Below are 15,118 nucleotides of genomic sequence, written 5' to 3'. Positions count from 1 at the left end.
AGAGCTCCTCAGAGTGCCCAGTGATCCCTACTGGCCCCACAGTCTGAGAGCAGGGCTCTGGGTGGGCTGGGGGGAGCAGTGATTACCCCACTACTTCAAAGGAAGCCCCTGGGGTAGGGGGAAGGGGTCCCTACTCCATGGAGAGGTTTGTTTACCTTGATGCCCAAATCCAGTGTCCCCGGGACAGAGACCTCCTCCCAGAGAGCACTGATCTGGCTCCTCCTCCCCACTCTGCCCAGACTGATTTCTCCCCTTTGGCTGCTGGAAGGCATAGAGCTGAGGTCCTGGAGTTCTGGGGGTTCATGTCGTTTTGGCTCAAACTGTTGTATTCTCTTTCCTTCCCTCTGCCACTCAGCTTGGTTTGGTGCCCAAAACTTCCTCCTGGGCCCGCCCCTGAGGTTGGTTGGGCTTAGCTCTCCCGGGGCCCCTCAAAGCCGATCCAGGCCCCGTGCTGCTGGGCTTCTGGCCTGGGCACTGGTCTCCTGCAGCCTGGGCCGGCCTCTGAGCCCCCTTGTGCTGTCACTGAGGCGGCTCAGTTCTTTCAGCCTGGGCTCTGTGTCAAGGGCCAGGCCACCCCGGGGCCCAGATGTCTGTATACACAGCAGGCACCCGTGTCAGCTCAGTGTCGCTTCTGCTCAATGTCTACCTCTTGCAGTTCCCATGTGACCAATGTGCTCCCCCACAGCAGCTGCTGGTGGGGGTGGCTGGCACCACTGGCAAACGAGGTCCCCTGCTGGGGCTGGAGGGGGGGGGCGTGTTCAGGCTCCCAGCCCTTAACCCTGCTCTCTCTACTAGAAATGTGTCTTCTCTAGCCTGCCCGCTCCTGCCACATCTGCCCCACCTGTCCGCCAGCTCTCTGCTTCACTTTCAGTCCCGCACCTGCATACAGCAGCACCAAGTGCTGGCAAATCTGGTGGGGAGGAGCGACCCCTGGCCCCCTCTCTGGTCCGGCCTCCTTTCCGGTCCTGGTGGTTCAGTCTTTCCTGGCTCTCCATATAAGGCACCAGCTCATGTGGCATAGCCACCTCACCCCCAACCCTCCCCTTCCTTTCCAGAATATCCCCTGAATGAAACCTGGGCAGACTTAGTCTGGTTCTCTGAAACTCCACCATCTCCTTTTTGCAGAAGACACTGATGTATAACTCTCAAATCATAAAATAATTAGCGCGAGATACTTCTCCCCTGGTTCGATTCCCTCTGCCTTTTCTGAGAACCCCAGGCTTGGAGCAGGAGCGAGAAAGCATGCTAGGGCGCTGGGGAGTTTTGAGTCCACGTGAGCAGGGTTGTGTGATTTTGTGGGTCGGTGCTGGGATGCGGGGCCTAGCAGGAGGCCACAGCCCCTTCCTTTCAGGAGCTCTGTATCAGGCCTCTGAAGACTCCCCCCTGCGCTGCTGTAGGTGTACAGTCATGAGCTGTTGTGAATGTCCCCTCTAGGAGCTTTAGTGGGCATGTGACTGCATGTGACTGAGTGTGTGTGCAGTTCTGTGTAGCGACAGACGCAGACCACGCTGGGCTCAGCGCTGCTTTCACAGCAACGGTAACCAGTATGCACTTCCTCTCCTTACTGATGGTTTGTTCAGTTCTGTTCGTGCAGTGATGTTGGAGAAAAAACGAAGTGGCGTCGTTGTCGGGAGGGGCTGCTGCCCGTCTCCAAGTAGTTCTGTGACCCCCCCACTGGCTGTTTTCCAGGGAATCCTCCCTCAGGAGTTGGCAAGCAGGCCTCCCTGCCTGACCAAAGCGCCCTGTTTCTCGCGTGGCATGTTTGTATTCCCAGCTCGGTGGCTGTCCTCACAGATGGCCTGCCTGCCACCTTTCTCTTCGTTCACCCTGGTGGGGTTCAGGGTGCACCCGCGGCCGGGGCCTGCTCTTCCGGCATCATGGGCTTTTTCTAAAGAGTGTGATTCCTCCCTCAAGCTCCACAACCTTTTAAAAATAAAACAGGAGACTTTCATACATTCGGATGAATGGCCCTCCTGCCTGGATACTGGGCCAGAGGAAATAAACATGTTTGAATCCCAGTATTCAGATTCTGGGGAAGGGTTGTGGGCTCTCTGAAAGAGGGGAGGTGGGGTCTCATGGCTTTTTAAGTCATTTTACCACTTGGAGCCCGAACCCATGCCCAGAAGTGTCCCGCAGACAAAAGATGGAACCGACGTTGAAGTGAAAGCTGGGCCCATGGCAGAGTCCAGTGTGGTGTGGTTTTGCAGGGATGCTCTTCCACCCCGCCCCGGGAGGGGCCCCCAACTGTGAAAGAGCCTAGCAGCTGACCCCGCCTTAAACAACCAACTTTCCCACTGAGTCCCCGGGGGTTTGGGTGCCAAGTGCACTGGAAACCTATTCTCTTTAGCTCAGCCACAAGAAGTCACCTCCCTCCTCCCGCTCGCTCTGGGCTCAGGGGAACTTTCTTAAAAATTATATTTAGGGTTAAGTCCAAGCAGCGAGGCCTGGTCTGGGTCCTGCTCTTTTTGCTAAGAAACCAATAGGGTGGTTGGGAGAAATAGCAGTTGAACCCCACTCTTGTTGGGACAAGGAGTGGCAGGGGACACCAAGGAGGGGCAGGACAGGAGGGCGGCTCGCTCATGGGGAACCCCACCCTTGGACCCCACGTCCTTTTCTATTTGTTCACTCGGTGGTGCCAGCCTGTCTGATCTTGTCCGTGGTCTGACCGTTCCTAAGTGTGTGACTCTCAGCATCTGTGGTGGCTGGTTCTGTGATGAGCAAGGTTTATTATATTCTTCATGGCTGCCTTGTACAAAATCCGTTGGGAAAGAAAACGTAAAATACCAGATTTCTAACAAGACAAAAACAGCATTATGGAGTTATAAGATTTTTACAACTGGTCTTTGATTTTGATGTGAGCCGGTTTTTAACTTTCAAACGTTGTCACTTAAATAAAAACCTTATTTGCCTTTAGAATATGCTTTGCTCTGAATGACACCGAGAAACCTTTCCTGTTACTCCTGGTCTCCCGGACCTGTGGGCGGGCTGGCTGGGAGTGAGCGTGGATGAGGGGAACAAGGCTTGGCTCCACACCATAGATGGAGGGAGGGCGGGGGCAGGTGACAGAGAAGGGATGCCAAATACGGAGAGAGTCTTTATTATGAAAAGCACTGTTAATGAGGAAAGGTACACACTAGTTTCTTTCTCATAAAATGACAAAGCAGATATTTAAAGTAACTTACAAAGGGCAGGAGCTGTCCTGAGCAGTGCTGCTCCTCCCTGGCACCCACAATGCTGAGAATATAAATAGGTACCCATGGGCCCCGTGTTGCAGAGCCTGAAAATCTCTCCCATCCCTTCTCTCTCTTTTTTTTTTAAGGTATATTTTTTAAAAAGATTTTATTTATTTATTTTTAGAGAGAGGGGAAGAGAGGGAGAAAGGGAAAGAAACATCAATGTGTGGTTGCCTCTATGCGCCCCCAACTGGGGACCTGGCCCACAACTCAGGCATGTGCCCTGACTGGGAATCGAACCGGCAACCCTTTGGTTCTCAGGCTGGCGCTCAACCCACAGAGCCACAACAGCCAGGGCTCCCATGCCTTCCTTTGGAGCAGGGATGGGAGCTGGTTCCCAATACCCTGGCACTGGTAACATGGGGTGACTCCTCACAGATCCCATTCCTGGGTACACAACTCAGTGCTTAGTGCTCAGGTACCTTCTGGAGCCTGCACTTCATGTTGCAAAAGACACAATCACAAGGCTCAAGTGTGGGGGCATCTCAAAGCCCAAAAGGGGAGTAGGATGAACACCCCCCCTACCCCTCCCAGGTCTCTTGAGCCACCCTTGGGCTGGGGCAGGTAGTCTCTGCGGGCTCAGGTGTGGCCCAGGGGGCACTGCTATGTCCTAGAGACTTCCTCCAGGAACTCGAGGGGAGGCACGGACCCTAGTTGTGGGGACATGGGGGTCAGGTGTTGCTTTCTTCCTGCAAGACAGAGCTCAGGACAGGGGAAGTAAGGATACCATAGCATTCCCCCAAAATGAGGGGCTGGAAGGGGACAGGGTCAGGAAGGTGAGCAGCTCCAGCTCCAGGCTGGCAGGAAGACTGTACTTCCCATCCTGCTGGCCATCAGCTCTGTGGGTTTTTCCAGAAGACTCGCTTCTCCAAATATGCATATGTGCTCACGTGGGAGGAGGAGGGGAGGAAGCAGGGGCCCCTGAGAGCGGTGCTTGGTGCTCGGGAGGATGCCGTTACCTGAAGGGCACTGTCCTCAGTCACGAAGGAGAGAGACAGTCATGTCACCGCTAGAGACAGGAAAGCAGGAGAGACAGATACCATTGGGTGCTTCATGCTCCGGGGGGCCCTCCCAACTCGGAGGCCCCACCGAAAAGCCCGTCATGGCCATGTACAAATGGCTCCAAGCTCGGGCAGCTCCAGACCCAGGATCTGCCCTCACGATGGGGTCCTGAGCAGACAGACCAGGAGCTCCAAGCAGCCATGCAGCTTTTCCCAACTCCATGGGCAGGCCGGGCATCAGGGAGCCATGGCGAGTGTCGGAGGCAGGGCAGGCCTTTCAGGAACCAGGTACAAGTCTGGTGCAGTTCCGCGTGATGGACAAGGGCCATATATATCCGGGGTGCATCCTTAACCACCGCCCCAGCCCCAATTAGGTCTTTTGTGCCCTCTCGTGTTGCAGGTAAAGAGACCAAGGCTCAGAGGAGGGGAGGGACTGGCCAGGGTCACACAGTGGGCCAGAGCCAGAGGCCTGCCTAAAAAGGAGGACCCTCCCAGCCATTTCCCTCTGAAGCATGGGAAGCCAGCTTACCTCTCTTCAGCCACAATGGCCACATCCAGCTCCTGGGACAGCTTCTGGAGATGTTGGATTCCTGCCCCCACAGGCTCTAGGTCGCTGTCAGACTCACTGAATAGAAGGAAAAAGCCACAGGCACCAGTGACTAGTTGGAAACCTGTGGCAGGAGCCCCTTTCAACCCAGCACTGCAGCCTGGGGTCTATGGGGGCTGGTCATCCCCCTAGAACCTCACTCCAGGAAGTGACATCAGAGAAACTTACAGCAGCTGGCAGAAAACGGATGGATTGAGGCTCATGAGGTCAAGGTCAAGGGCAGGTGATCCTGCAAAAAGGTGAGCCCTGCTCTTCCTCACTTGGGGCTCAGTCCCAAGATGGCTGCCAAACTGGTGTCCAGGCTCACTAGGAGGCTTGGGAGAGTGTGATACAGACAGAGCTAAGCTCACCTCTTCCTTTTGCAGATGGGGAAACTAAGGCCCTAAGGGCTTCCCCGGCTCCCTGACCGGGGGGGGGGGGGTCCCAGGAGGTGCCCAGAAGCCATTGGACCATTAACGCTTTGGGGGCAGGGTGCTCTTCTGCTTACCTGGGTGAGCAGAGGGGCTCTGTAGAGGAGTAGGGGCTCCGGAAGGCGGCCTCCCTCCTGGACCTCCGCAGTGGGTATGCGCGTGGGCCCACGTGGGTGGAGAGGCAGTGATGCTCTCTCTCCCAGGGGCTCAGACTTGAGCGGACAGTGGTGGGTCCAGACAGCCGGGTGCTCCTCTGGCTCATGCTGCGACCTGTGGGACTATTGCCCTTCTGCGTCTCCCTCTTCCTCCTCCTGGCTTTCACCTGGGTTCCCACCAGCCACTTGGAACCGCTGTGGCAGGACTCCTGGATTCTCTGAGACAGGTACGTGGAAATGTGAGCACAGATAAGCCAAGGACAAGCACCCTAGTCTCCAAGCCATACCTCCGGCCCCTCCACCTATCAGCTGTCCTGCACACACAAGCAGCTTTTAGTCTCAGCGGCGAGGGATATGGGTGATGCCATGTGGCATGGGTCCTCTGCCGGGGCCCAGTTTAGAGCCCCCAGGGTATGAGTGCAGGGGTCAGCGGCAGAGCCACTCTGGCTCATAGAGCCTCCATTCACCTAAATCCGAACCCTCTTTCGGGACACAGACTAATCCAGAGACTCGAGGGCAAAGCCTGCTCTCCAGGATACCATGGGATAATTTGTCCCTCTGCTTCTGGTCTTACTCTATTCCATCCTCCACACTGATGCACAGAGATCATCTCAGGGGCAGTTCTTATCATGACACTCAACTGCTCCACACCATTCTAGGGCTGCTCATCGCCCACAGAGTCAAGCCCTAAGCCCGAGCCTTTCACACCAGCTGGACGACGGCTGTGCCTCCACTTGGAAGTCCGCGGTCATCTCACACCCAACGTGAGTGACAGCTTCCTGCCCAAACATGTCATCTGACACCAAACCCTTCCAAATCTACCTTCTGAGCAGCTCTCAAAGTTGCTTACTCCTCTGCAAGTCCAGGCCCCCAGGTCCCCTCATGGAAAAGTCCCTTTTCCATCAAGTAGCTGAAGAACAAGTTCTAATATGCTAATTAGACCCGGTTCCCACGCTGTTATAAGTTCTTCCCACTGGCTCCAAGACTACCGGTATCTCTCGGGAGTGTCGACACCTTGGGCACTCTGGGCGCCTCTCACTGCCCTGCCTTGCTCTCTGGCCACACCCAAACCAAGCTCCTGCCAGCTCTCTTCACTTTCTCCATCTCCCTCGGCTCTGAGTCTGGACTCACACTAGTCCCCCGGTCTTACGTGCTCCTCGTTCTTCCCCTTTCTTGAGTGAATTCCATGGAATGACCTGCTCAGGGAAGTCTTCACCCACTAAGCTTGTTTTGGGTGTCCTCCCACCATGAGCTACTTGCTTACAATTTCATCTTGTGTTGTGGGGATGTTTCCTCGAGGACACTGTTCTCGTTCACTCACTCAACTGTTTGTTGAGCACCTACTAAGTGCCAGGAACTATTCGGGGTGCTGGGGACACACCACTGAACGAATAAAGTCCTTGTCTTTATGGCACCTATGCTCTTGGGGGCTCCTTAAGGCAGCACTGGACCTGGACATGGTCAGCATACCTGGGACACGGCACCCCAGGCGTTCTTAGCTGAGCGAGCTGCAGCCTGCAGGCCCTGCTGCTCCGGCTCTGGGGTTTCCAGGCGTGTCCAGGAGGGGCCCGGCCCCGCGTTGAGGCTGACTGCTCTGAGCGGCGGCCTCCCTTGGAATTGTCTGCAGAGGCAGCCCAGGGCTCCCCTGGAGGTCTCCAGATGGTCAGCCGCGGGCTGCAGCACCTCATTCTCCTGCAGCTGCTCGTGGTCCTGTAGAGATCTCCTGCAAATGGAGACACTCATGCCTGGCCACCGAGAGGCCATCTGCCTGGCCAAGAGTCTGTTCTGTCCGCCAGACCCTGGGGAGGAGGTCAAAAGGCAGGTCAGCAAGGCATCCTCCACCCCATTCTCAAGCTCCACTGAGACAGACCCTGGGTGAAGGAGAAGCAGGCTGGGGAGGGGTGCACTTGGCAACTGTGGGTTCGAGGAGGAGGTGCTTCCTGAAACGTGGAGATGGTCAACAAGGCCCAGAAGAGGGCAGAGGCTGAACAAGGCTGGTCAGCGTTTCCTGCGGCCCCTTGTCTAAAACAGCTGTCTCTCCATCCCAGCCTCCTCTCTGCCAAGGTCGCCTCAGGCCGGGAGGGAGGCGGTCATGATCAGCCCTCCTCGAGCCTCAGCAAATGGGCCCAGCGCGCGATCAGCGCCTCTTTTACAACTTGCCCTGACCCAGTGCGCTCCTGCCGACACCCTGGCCGGCGGGCCAGAGCCCCGGATTTCCAACTTGCAATACCCAGACGCCCCACACGCGTGCCTGTCCTGACTAGACACCTCCTCGCCCCCGCGGTCCAGGTCTCTTCTGAACAGAAGCCCCACGATGCCCCGGCCTGCACTCACCCAGGAGCTTCCACGGTCACCGGACGCCGAGCACAGATGCACCTCGCCCACCCCAGCTGATTTTTGAAACTCCGCGCGGACCCGCCCCCTGGCTCTGTTCTGATAGCTGATTGGCTCCGTCCCCGCCCCGCTGTCGCACCAGAGATCCCATTGGCTCTCTGCTCTTGAGGCCGCGAATCTCGCTCTCATATTTGCCGGGTTGTCCCCATTCATCCCTAAGGACACCCGCGGGGCTGGGTGTGGCGTGACGCTGCCTGATGCTCTGTGTCCGCGGGTCCCGCCTCCGTCGCCGCTGGATTCCTCCGCCGCCCGCAGGCTCGGCCCCGGCGCCACCTCCCGGACGCCCGGCCGCAGGCCGCCGGGGCCCCTCCTAGAACTGCAGGGAGTTCTGGCGGGTCTTACTGGGCGGGGCGGAGGCGGGGCCCCGGGCGCTTCGGGACCCCCTCCCACCCAGCTTGGAGGTCTCAGAGGTTTTGTCACAAAGAACTGGGGGCCTGAGTTCCCGTGGAGGTTTTGTTTCAAACTTCCCTCTTGACCCTCTGCCTTCCTGAGACAAAGTTTTGCGCTCGTGTTCCCCATACTCGCCATCCCCCGTTCTACCCCCTAAAAATGCATCCTGGAAGAGCGGACAGTTGGGAGCACACCTCCGCTCCCTCAGCTCATTGACCTCTTCCCTCTCTCCAGTCGAATGCCTCCCTCCCCTTAGCATCCAAACGAGCGAAAAATTATGACATTTAGAAAACACCCCGCTCCCTGTCCTTCCTTTATTGGATCCCCCCCCCCCCGCCCCCCCAGCCACTGTTGCTGAGGGGCTCCTTGAAGCTCTGTCCTTAGTCTCCTCTTCATCTCTGGGTGATTACACCCACCCCTCTGGCCTCGGTTACCGCCCCCACCTCCCCCGCGCCCCCAACACAAGCGGGATGGTGAGAATCCTGAACACATATAGGACAAGTTACATGCACCAAGAACCTGCGTCAAGCACTTTATTATTATGAACTCATTTGATTCTCCTTGCAGCCTAAGACTAGATGAGGAGACTCAGGTATGGAGAGGTTGTGTTTGTTCCCAGTTTGCCACAGTCATTATGTAGCAGTTAGTATGTGTACACAAACAAGCCTGCCACTCTGGGCCCAGGGTCCATGCCTCTCACCACTGCACCTCACTGCCTCCGCTCAGCCTGCACCTCTCCCAGACAGGTGCGTTTAACCACTTCCTGGCCGCCCAGCTCCTCCTGCGCTCTGCACCACCTAAATCAACACCCCAACAAACATCACCCTGGTCTCTCCTGGCCCGCCTCCTTCTCCATGTTCCCTCTCGGATCTTTCCAAATACCTACTGGTATCTGATAGATGAAACACTGTGCTAAAAATGAGTCATGGAAGTCAATAGAGCAGATGCATCCTTAACCTCATGGAGCTCAAATCTAGTGTGTGGGGAGAGATGGATATTAATGAATCAAGTTACCAATAATGAATTAATCCAAGAAAATTATGAAACAAAAATAGTCATTTAAAGCTGATACCTAGAGAATGAATTAACCAAGTAAAGCATGTGTGTGTTTGAGTGTGTGCCTGTGTGTGTATATGTGTGTGTGGGGGGACTTCTTGCACAGTGAATATCATGTTCAGGGGAATCAGTACCCAAGGAAGACCCCAGCACACACACACACACACACTCGTATACGTAATGGAAACAAACGTTTCCTGAAACAATACTTGACTATGTGTAATGTCCTTTGATATTTTATCTATTTTTTTAAAAATGCGGGTGACAATTTACTACATGGATTTTACAATGGCTCACCGCTCTAGTTTGCCTGTTCACCTGGGTCCCCTAGTTGGGTTGTTTGTTTCCCAAGTGTTAGAAGTGTTTGTTTCCAAGCCTGTTTATGCCAGTAGTGTTTGTTACTGTAGGTAGGGAATTGAAGTCATGTCCTTTACCAATGAAATATGAGGGGGGGGAGGAGCAAGAGTTGTTATTTTTAGGAAAACTAAATTGAAGGTATGGGAAAGACTAGGGAAAGAGAAACACTTAGAAACAAGTCTTCCAAATTAGATCGTCTTGCCGCAATTGTCTGTCAGTACCTGTCACAATGCCTGACACTTCATGTTCATGGATACAACAGCTTATATCTGCCCACGATGTGTGTGCTAAGTGCATTTCTTTATTCTTCTTTCACCCTCAAGGCAATTCTATGAAGTAGACACTATTGTTACTCCCATTTCAGATGACAAAACTGAGGCTCAGAATCTTGCTCACGATGGAGGAGTCAGAGCAGAAACTTAAGCCCTGGATCTCTGACTCTAACACCTGAATTCTTTTATTTGTTTATTTTTGTCAACTTAACTTTTTTTATCCTCACTCGAGTACAAGGGAGGAAGAGAGAGAGATAGAGAGAAACATCAATCAGTTGCCTCCCTCACACACACCAGCCTGAGACTGAACCTGCAACCTAGGCATGTGCCCTGACTGGGACTCGAACCTGCTCCAGCCAACTGAGCCACACCAGCCAGAGCTAACACCTGAATTCTCAACCTTTGGTTATGTGGTCTCGTCAAGCAACAGGAAGGAATGAGTGAACACCCTCTCTGCATGGGGCTTTTCGCCCCCTTCAATCACAACCATAACTGGCAGGCTAGGTGAAGGAAGGTCAGTTTCCATGGCAATGAGAACAAGGAGGACGAAAAATTGTCTCTCCTTTTAAAAAAAGATTTTATTTATTTATTTTTAGGGAGAGAGGAAGGGAGGGAGAAAGAAAGGAAGACAGACATGGATAGGTTGCCTCTCGTACTCCCCCAATCGGGGACTTGGCCTACACCCCAGGCATGTGCCCTGACTGGGAGTCGAACCAGTGACCTTTCAGTTCACAGGCCAGCACTCAATCCACTGAGACATACCAGCCAGGGGAAACATTTCCTTCTGAATGAAAAGGCTCCCCTTCTGCCTTGCACGGAGCGGTGAAGCTGGGGGGCGCGGTGGAGGTTGTGCTGAGGTGAGCAGGCTCCTGGTTGAGCGGTGGATGGTACAGGGGCTTCTGTCCCTTTCTGTAAGGAGGAAAACCAATCCCTGGTTCCGAGCTGAGGCTTTCTGGGGCCCAGCTCCAGCCCTGCCCTGCCCTGGGAGCTCCATGTCCAACAGTAAATCTTCTACCGGTTTCCTTGTCCTCACGGAACTGTCCGTCGGAGGGAAGCAGCAGACATGACCCTGTGCAAAATGCCACGAATGCGAAGTGCCAGGGCGGTGAGGGGATAGAATGGGGATGGGAACCACACCTGAGCAGGCTCCCCTTGGCATATGGCACTTTAGCTCAGGAATTAGGGGGACAAAGCAAGGGGATGAGGCCAATGCGGGGAGGTCAGGGTGCTGCCAGGTTCCAGGACCAGAGGAGGCTGAGCCCGACAGAGCGGGCAGGGGCCTGGCAGGCTGGGGCCTGGCAGGCAAGAGCCAGGAGCCGCAGGGCTCTGTGGCAGGAAAGGAGCTTAGAATTTATCCCGAGAGCGGTGGGAAGCCTTGGCTGAATTTGAAGACGGGAGTGGGGTATTTAGAGTTGCTTTGCAATGAAGTCCATTAGGATGTTAGTTTGGGGGCCAAGTGGTGGTGGGGGGTCTGTCTGGAGGCTGTGGCCTGAGCACTTCATTCTTCTCAGCAGTGAAACCGAAACCAGACATCAGCTTCTACACCCTCTTCTCCTCATGCTCCCCCCCACCTCCCACCCCTGCCACTGAGGGGCCCAATCTCTCAGTTCCATCTTCTCTTGACGATTCTGCAATCCCTGTGTGCACCCTCTGACCCTTCTATAAAGGGAAGCAATTGAAACAGAGGGAGAATTTTAAGTGTGAGACATGATTAGATCTTCTTTTTCCACTGTGAATTATATCATGGACAGAAAAATGCTTAAATCATGAGCCTTGGTAAAATGAATACTTATAAAGCAAACACCATGGATCCATCACCCAAGGGAAAAAACAACATAGCCGGGACCCCAGAGGCAGCCCCGCCCCTTCTGTGTGTCCTGCCCTGCTTCCTCCCTGGACTTTATGGTAATCACTTTTATTTTTCTTTGTAGTTTTTCATCTAAGTATTCACTTTAACTGCTATACATGCAGATAGCTCTAGGTTGCTGTGTGGCTGGAGAAAGGATGGAACAGAAGAGGAGGATTCCCTGCCTCCATACAGGAGTGGAGCTGTGCCCTCAGGATGGAAGGGTGTTCCTGAGCACTCAGGGAAGGACCCTAGAGGGGCCTGATGTGCTGCCCCAGTCTGGGAGGCCCATCTTGAGTACCTTCTCTGGGAGTCTTTTGGCCACAGAACTTCTCTGCCACTGTTTGTTTGTTTGTTTGTTTGTTTGTTTTTTAGTTTAGAGCTCTCATGTGAAGATGCCATTGTAAAAAATGGTTAAAAAGTCATTGAACCTCTTTGCCAATGAAAACTGCCTAACATGTTACTCAGTTATTCCACTTCTGGATGTGTATATATATATATGTACACACACACACCAAGAAGAATTGAAAGCAGGGGCTCAAATAGATATTTGTACTACACATTCATAACAGCATCATTCACAGTAGCCAAAGGATGGAAACAACACAAGTGTTATTGATGGGTGAATGGACAGACAAAAGATAGCCTGCGCATGCAGTGCAATATTACTCAAAATATTTCCTTAAAAAGGAAGAAAACGTTTACATCTGCTACCACATGAACCAACCTTGAAGATGTTATACTCAATGAAATAAACCAGACACAGAAGGACAGATACTGTATGATCCCACTTACGCGAGGTCCCTAGAGGTGTCAGAATCATAGAGAAAAAAGGTGGAGTTAGTGTGGGATGGCAGAGTTTCAGTCTGGGAGGATGAGAAAGGTATGGAGACGGATGGAGGTGATGGTGCACAATATGTGAATGTGCTCAGTGCCACTGAGCTGTGCACGTCAAGTTATTTAAAGGGTAAACTTGATGTTATGCACATTTTACCAACAGAAAAAGTCATTATGTGCCCAGAAGGAGTTCTCCCTTGGCTGCTCCCCCACCCCTGAATCAAGCTTCTGTGCTGAGGGCTGGGCTCGTGGGCTGATGAAGTCTTTTTCCAGCCACTATTTGTGGAACAGAGTCCTGTGGGGAAAGGGAAGGCGGTCCTTGTATTTAGGAGCTGGGTTCAGCTGCATGTGACAGCGGCTCGGACGGCGGAGACCCGGTTCTCCTGTATCCAGTCTGGAGGCAAGCGGTGCAGGGATGGCATGGCGACTCGGCTCCAGGCGGTCCTCCAGGGATCCGGGCTCCTCTGGGCCATCCTTAGAGTGTTTCTCTCACCCACGTGGCTCGTTTACCGCTGTGTCTATATTCTTAGCGGCAGGAGGAAGAAAGGAGAGAAGGGATATGCTTTCCTCCTTTAAGATGTTTCCCTGGATCTCTGTCCTAGGCGGGAACTCTGTTGCTCTGTAGTGCACTGTCTGCCGTCGCACCCCTCACGGGGTGCTCAGTGGCCTGGCTGAGGCTCCCTGCTGCCCTCCTGCCTCCTCCACTGTGGCATGGAGCCTCCCCTGCGTGCTCATGCTCCCTCTTCTGTATATCTATGTTTTATTGATTATGCTAGTACAGTCCCAATTTTCCCCCTTTGCCCTCCTCCACCCAACACCCGCCATTCCCTCCAGCAATCCCCCCACTTAGTTCATGTCCATGGGTCAGGCATGTAAGTTCTTTGGCATCTCCATTTCTTATACTGTTCTTACCTTCCCCTGTCAATGTTGTACCTACCAGTTATGCTTCTTAGTCCCTGCACCTTTTCCCCCGTTCTCCCCCTTCCCCCTCCCAGCCGTCATGGTTCTGTCATGTTCCCTTCACGGACCGCAGGCACCCCCGACACACTGCTTGCATTTCTTTCGAACTCCATCTTGCCACCGTCTTTCCGGAGGGCCTGAGTGGACACCATTGCTCTGGGCTGCATCTCCAACAGACACTTAACTTCTGCCAACTGAACCGAGGAAATACAAGAGGGGTTCAACAAACAGGTGTTGACCTGAGCAGGTTACAAAGCAGTGGGGGACCAGCCACCCACCACTTAACCTGAGGGTGGGGTTCCCCTGTCACATTAGCTGGAACCTCTTTGCCAATGAAAACAGACTGGCTCCCACCGAAAGGGCCGCCTGCAGGTTGGGGCCTTCCTGAGCCCACAGAGGGTACAGAGAGAAACATCTGCTCCCAACCACGCAGGCCACCCTGGCATGGGCTCCCTGAGAGTCTCAGTCCTGGGAGCCGGGAATAACAAGGATGCTGCCATGGCTGGCACCCCAGACCTGGGTCCAGGGCAGAGCGTGTCTTCTTGGCCTCCTAGCCAGGAAGCCAACTGGGATGGACAGAGCTTGTGTCAGGGACCCTTTCCTCCCCTGCAGCAGCTCCGTCTGCGGAGATATTTTCAAGGCTGTTCATGCCCCCTACTTGCCCTGCTGCTGGTCAGGAAGCAAGAAGAAGAGCTTCCTATTGGCCTGCTTATTTATGGAAGAACCACATGGTCTGTGTAGGAGCTTGCATGGTGTGCTTCTCTGGCTTCTGCCCTGTGAGGGCTGGGATGGCACTTGACAAGCCTGGACTCAGTAATGGGCAGTGATGGGCCAGTGAGGAGCTGCACGTGGCTCGGGCCACGGGAACAGACATAGGAGAGTTGGGTCTGAGAAGGCAGAAAGGTGACGCCAGCAGGAGCAGACATGGGAGAAAGCCACAGACAATTCTAGATCATCCCCAAATCATCTGGATGACTGGATGATCCCTTCTGGTAGAAATGATACTTTGTATGCTGACCCTGGAATACCCTCAGCCCAGTGTCCAGGATCAGTAAACAAGGATTAATATAGTAGTAAGTAAATGTTTAGAAAATGGTGTGCATGGATATGTGCTAAAATGACAATGGTTGTCACTGCTGGTGAGGGGAGCAGAGGCAGGACCTACACGAGCAGGTCAGGCTGTGCCCTGCACGTTGCTCAGCCAAGGGAGAAGGTGGTGTCTGTCCAGCCTGCGCTGCATTCTCCAAGTCAGGTGCCTTTGGGGCTGAAGGAGCCTCTTCCTAATTCTCCCAAAGGTGCTGTGTGGACAGCTGTAAATCATGGGGAGAGGACCAAAACTATAGGTCTGTATCAGTTTGGAATTGGATCCAGCTGAAAGGAACAGAAACCCAGAAGGTAGCGGCTTGGCATAGAGGTCTACTCTCACAAGTCAAGACATAGGGACTCCCAGGACAGGTGTGGGGTTCTAGCCCTCATCCGGAGCCTACAATTTCTCTGTCCTTCTGCTCTGCCATGTTTACTTCAGCTCCATCCTCAAGGCCACAAAATGGCCCCTGGAGAGTGCTTTTTTTCCCTGTAGTTTTTCTGGAAGTCCTGCCCA

General features: G+C 53.9%; 1 protein-coding gene across 1 annotated transcript; it reads right to left on the bottom strand.

Moving 5' to 3' along the window:
* Positions 1–4,083: 4,083 nt before the first annotated feature.
* On the bottom strand, positions 4,084–7,806 carry LOC149997786 (protein PIMREG-like). Its single transcript, XM_090291861.1, has 5 exons — positions 7,741–7,806; positions 6,877–7,205; positions 5,329–5,624; positions 4,764–4,859; positions 4,084–4,242 (listed from the first exon to the last, which is right to left on the bottom strand). Exons 2-5 carry the CDS (start codon positions 7,168–7,170, stop codon positions 4,209–4,211), a joined length of 720 nt encoding a protein of 239 aa, XP_090147987.1. The 5' UTR covers positions 7,171–7,205; positions 7,741–7,806; the 3' UTR covers positions 4,084–4,208.
* Between the last annotated feature and the right edge of the window lie 7,312 nt (positions 7,807–15,118).

The sequence above is a fragment of the Furipterus horrens genome, unplaced genomic scaffold (genome assembly GCF_987537825.1).
Source record: "Furipterus horrens unplaced genomic scaffold, mFurHor1.1.pri manual_scaffold_11, whole genome shotgun sequence".
NCBI lineage: Eukaryota > Metazoa > Chordata > Mammalia > Chiroptera > Furipteridae > Furipterus > Furipterus horrens.
The sequence above is the reverse complement of the archived record's forward strand: the minus strand, read 5'-3'. Positions and strand labels throughout refer to the sequence as shown.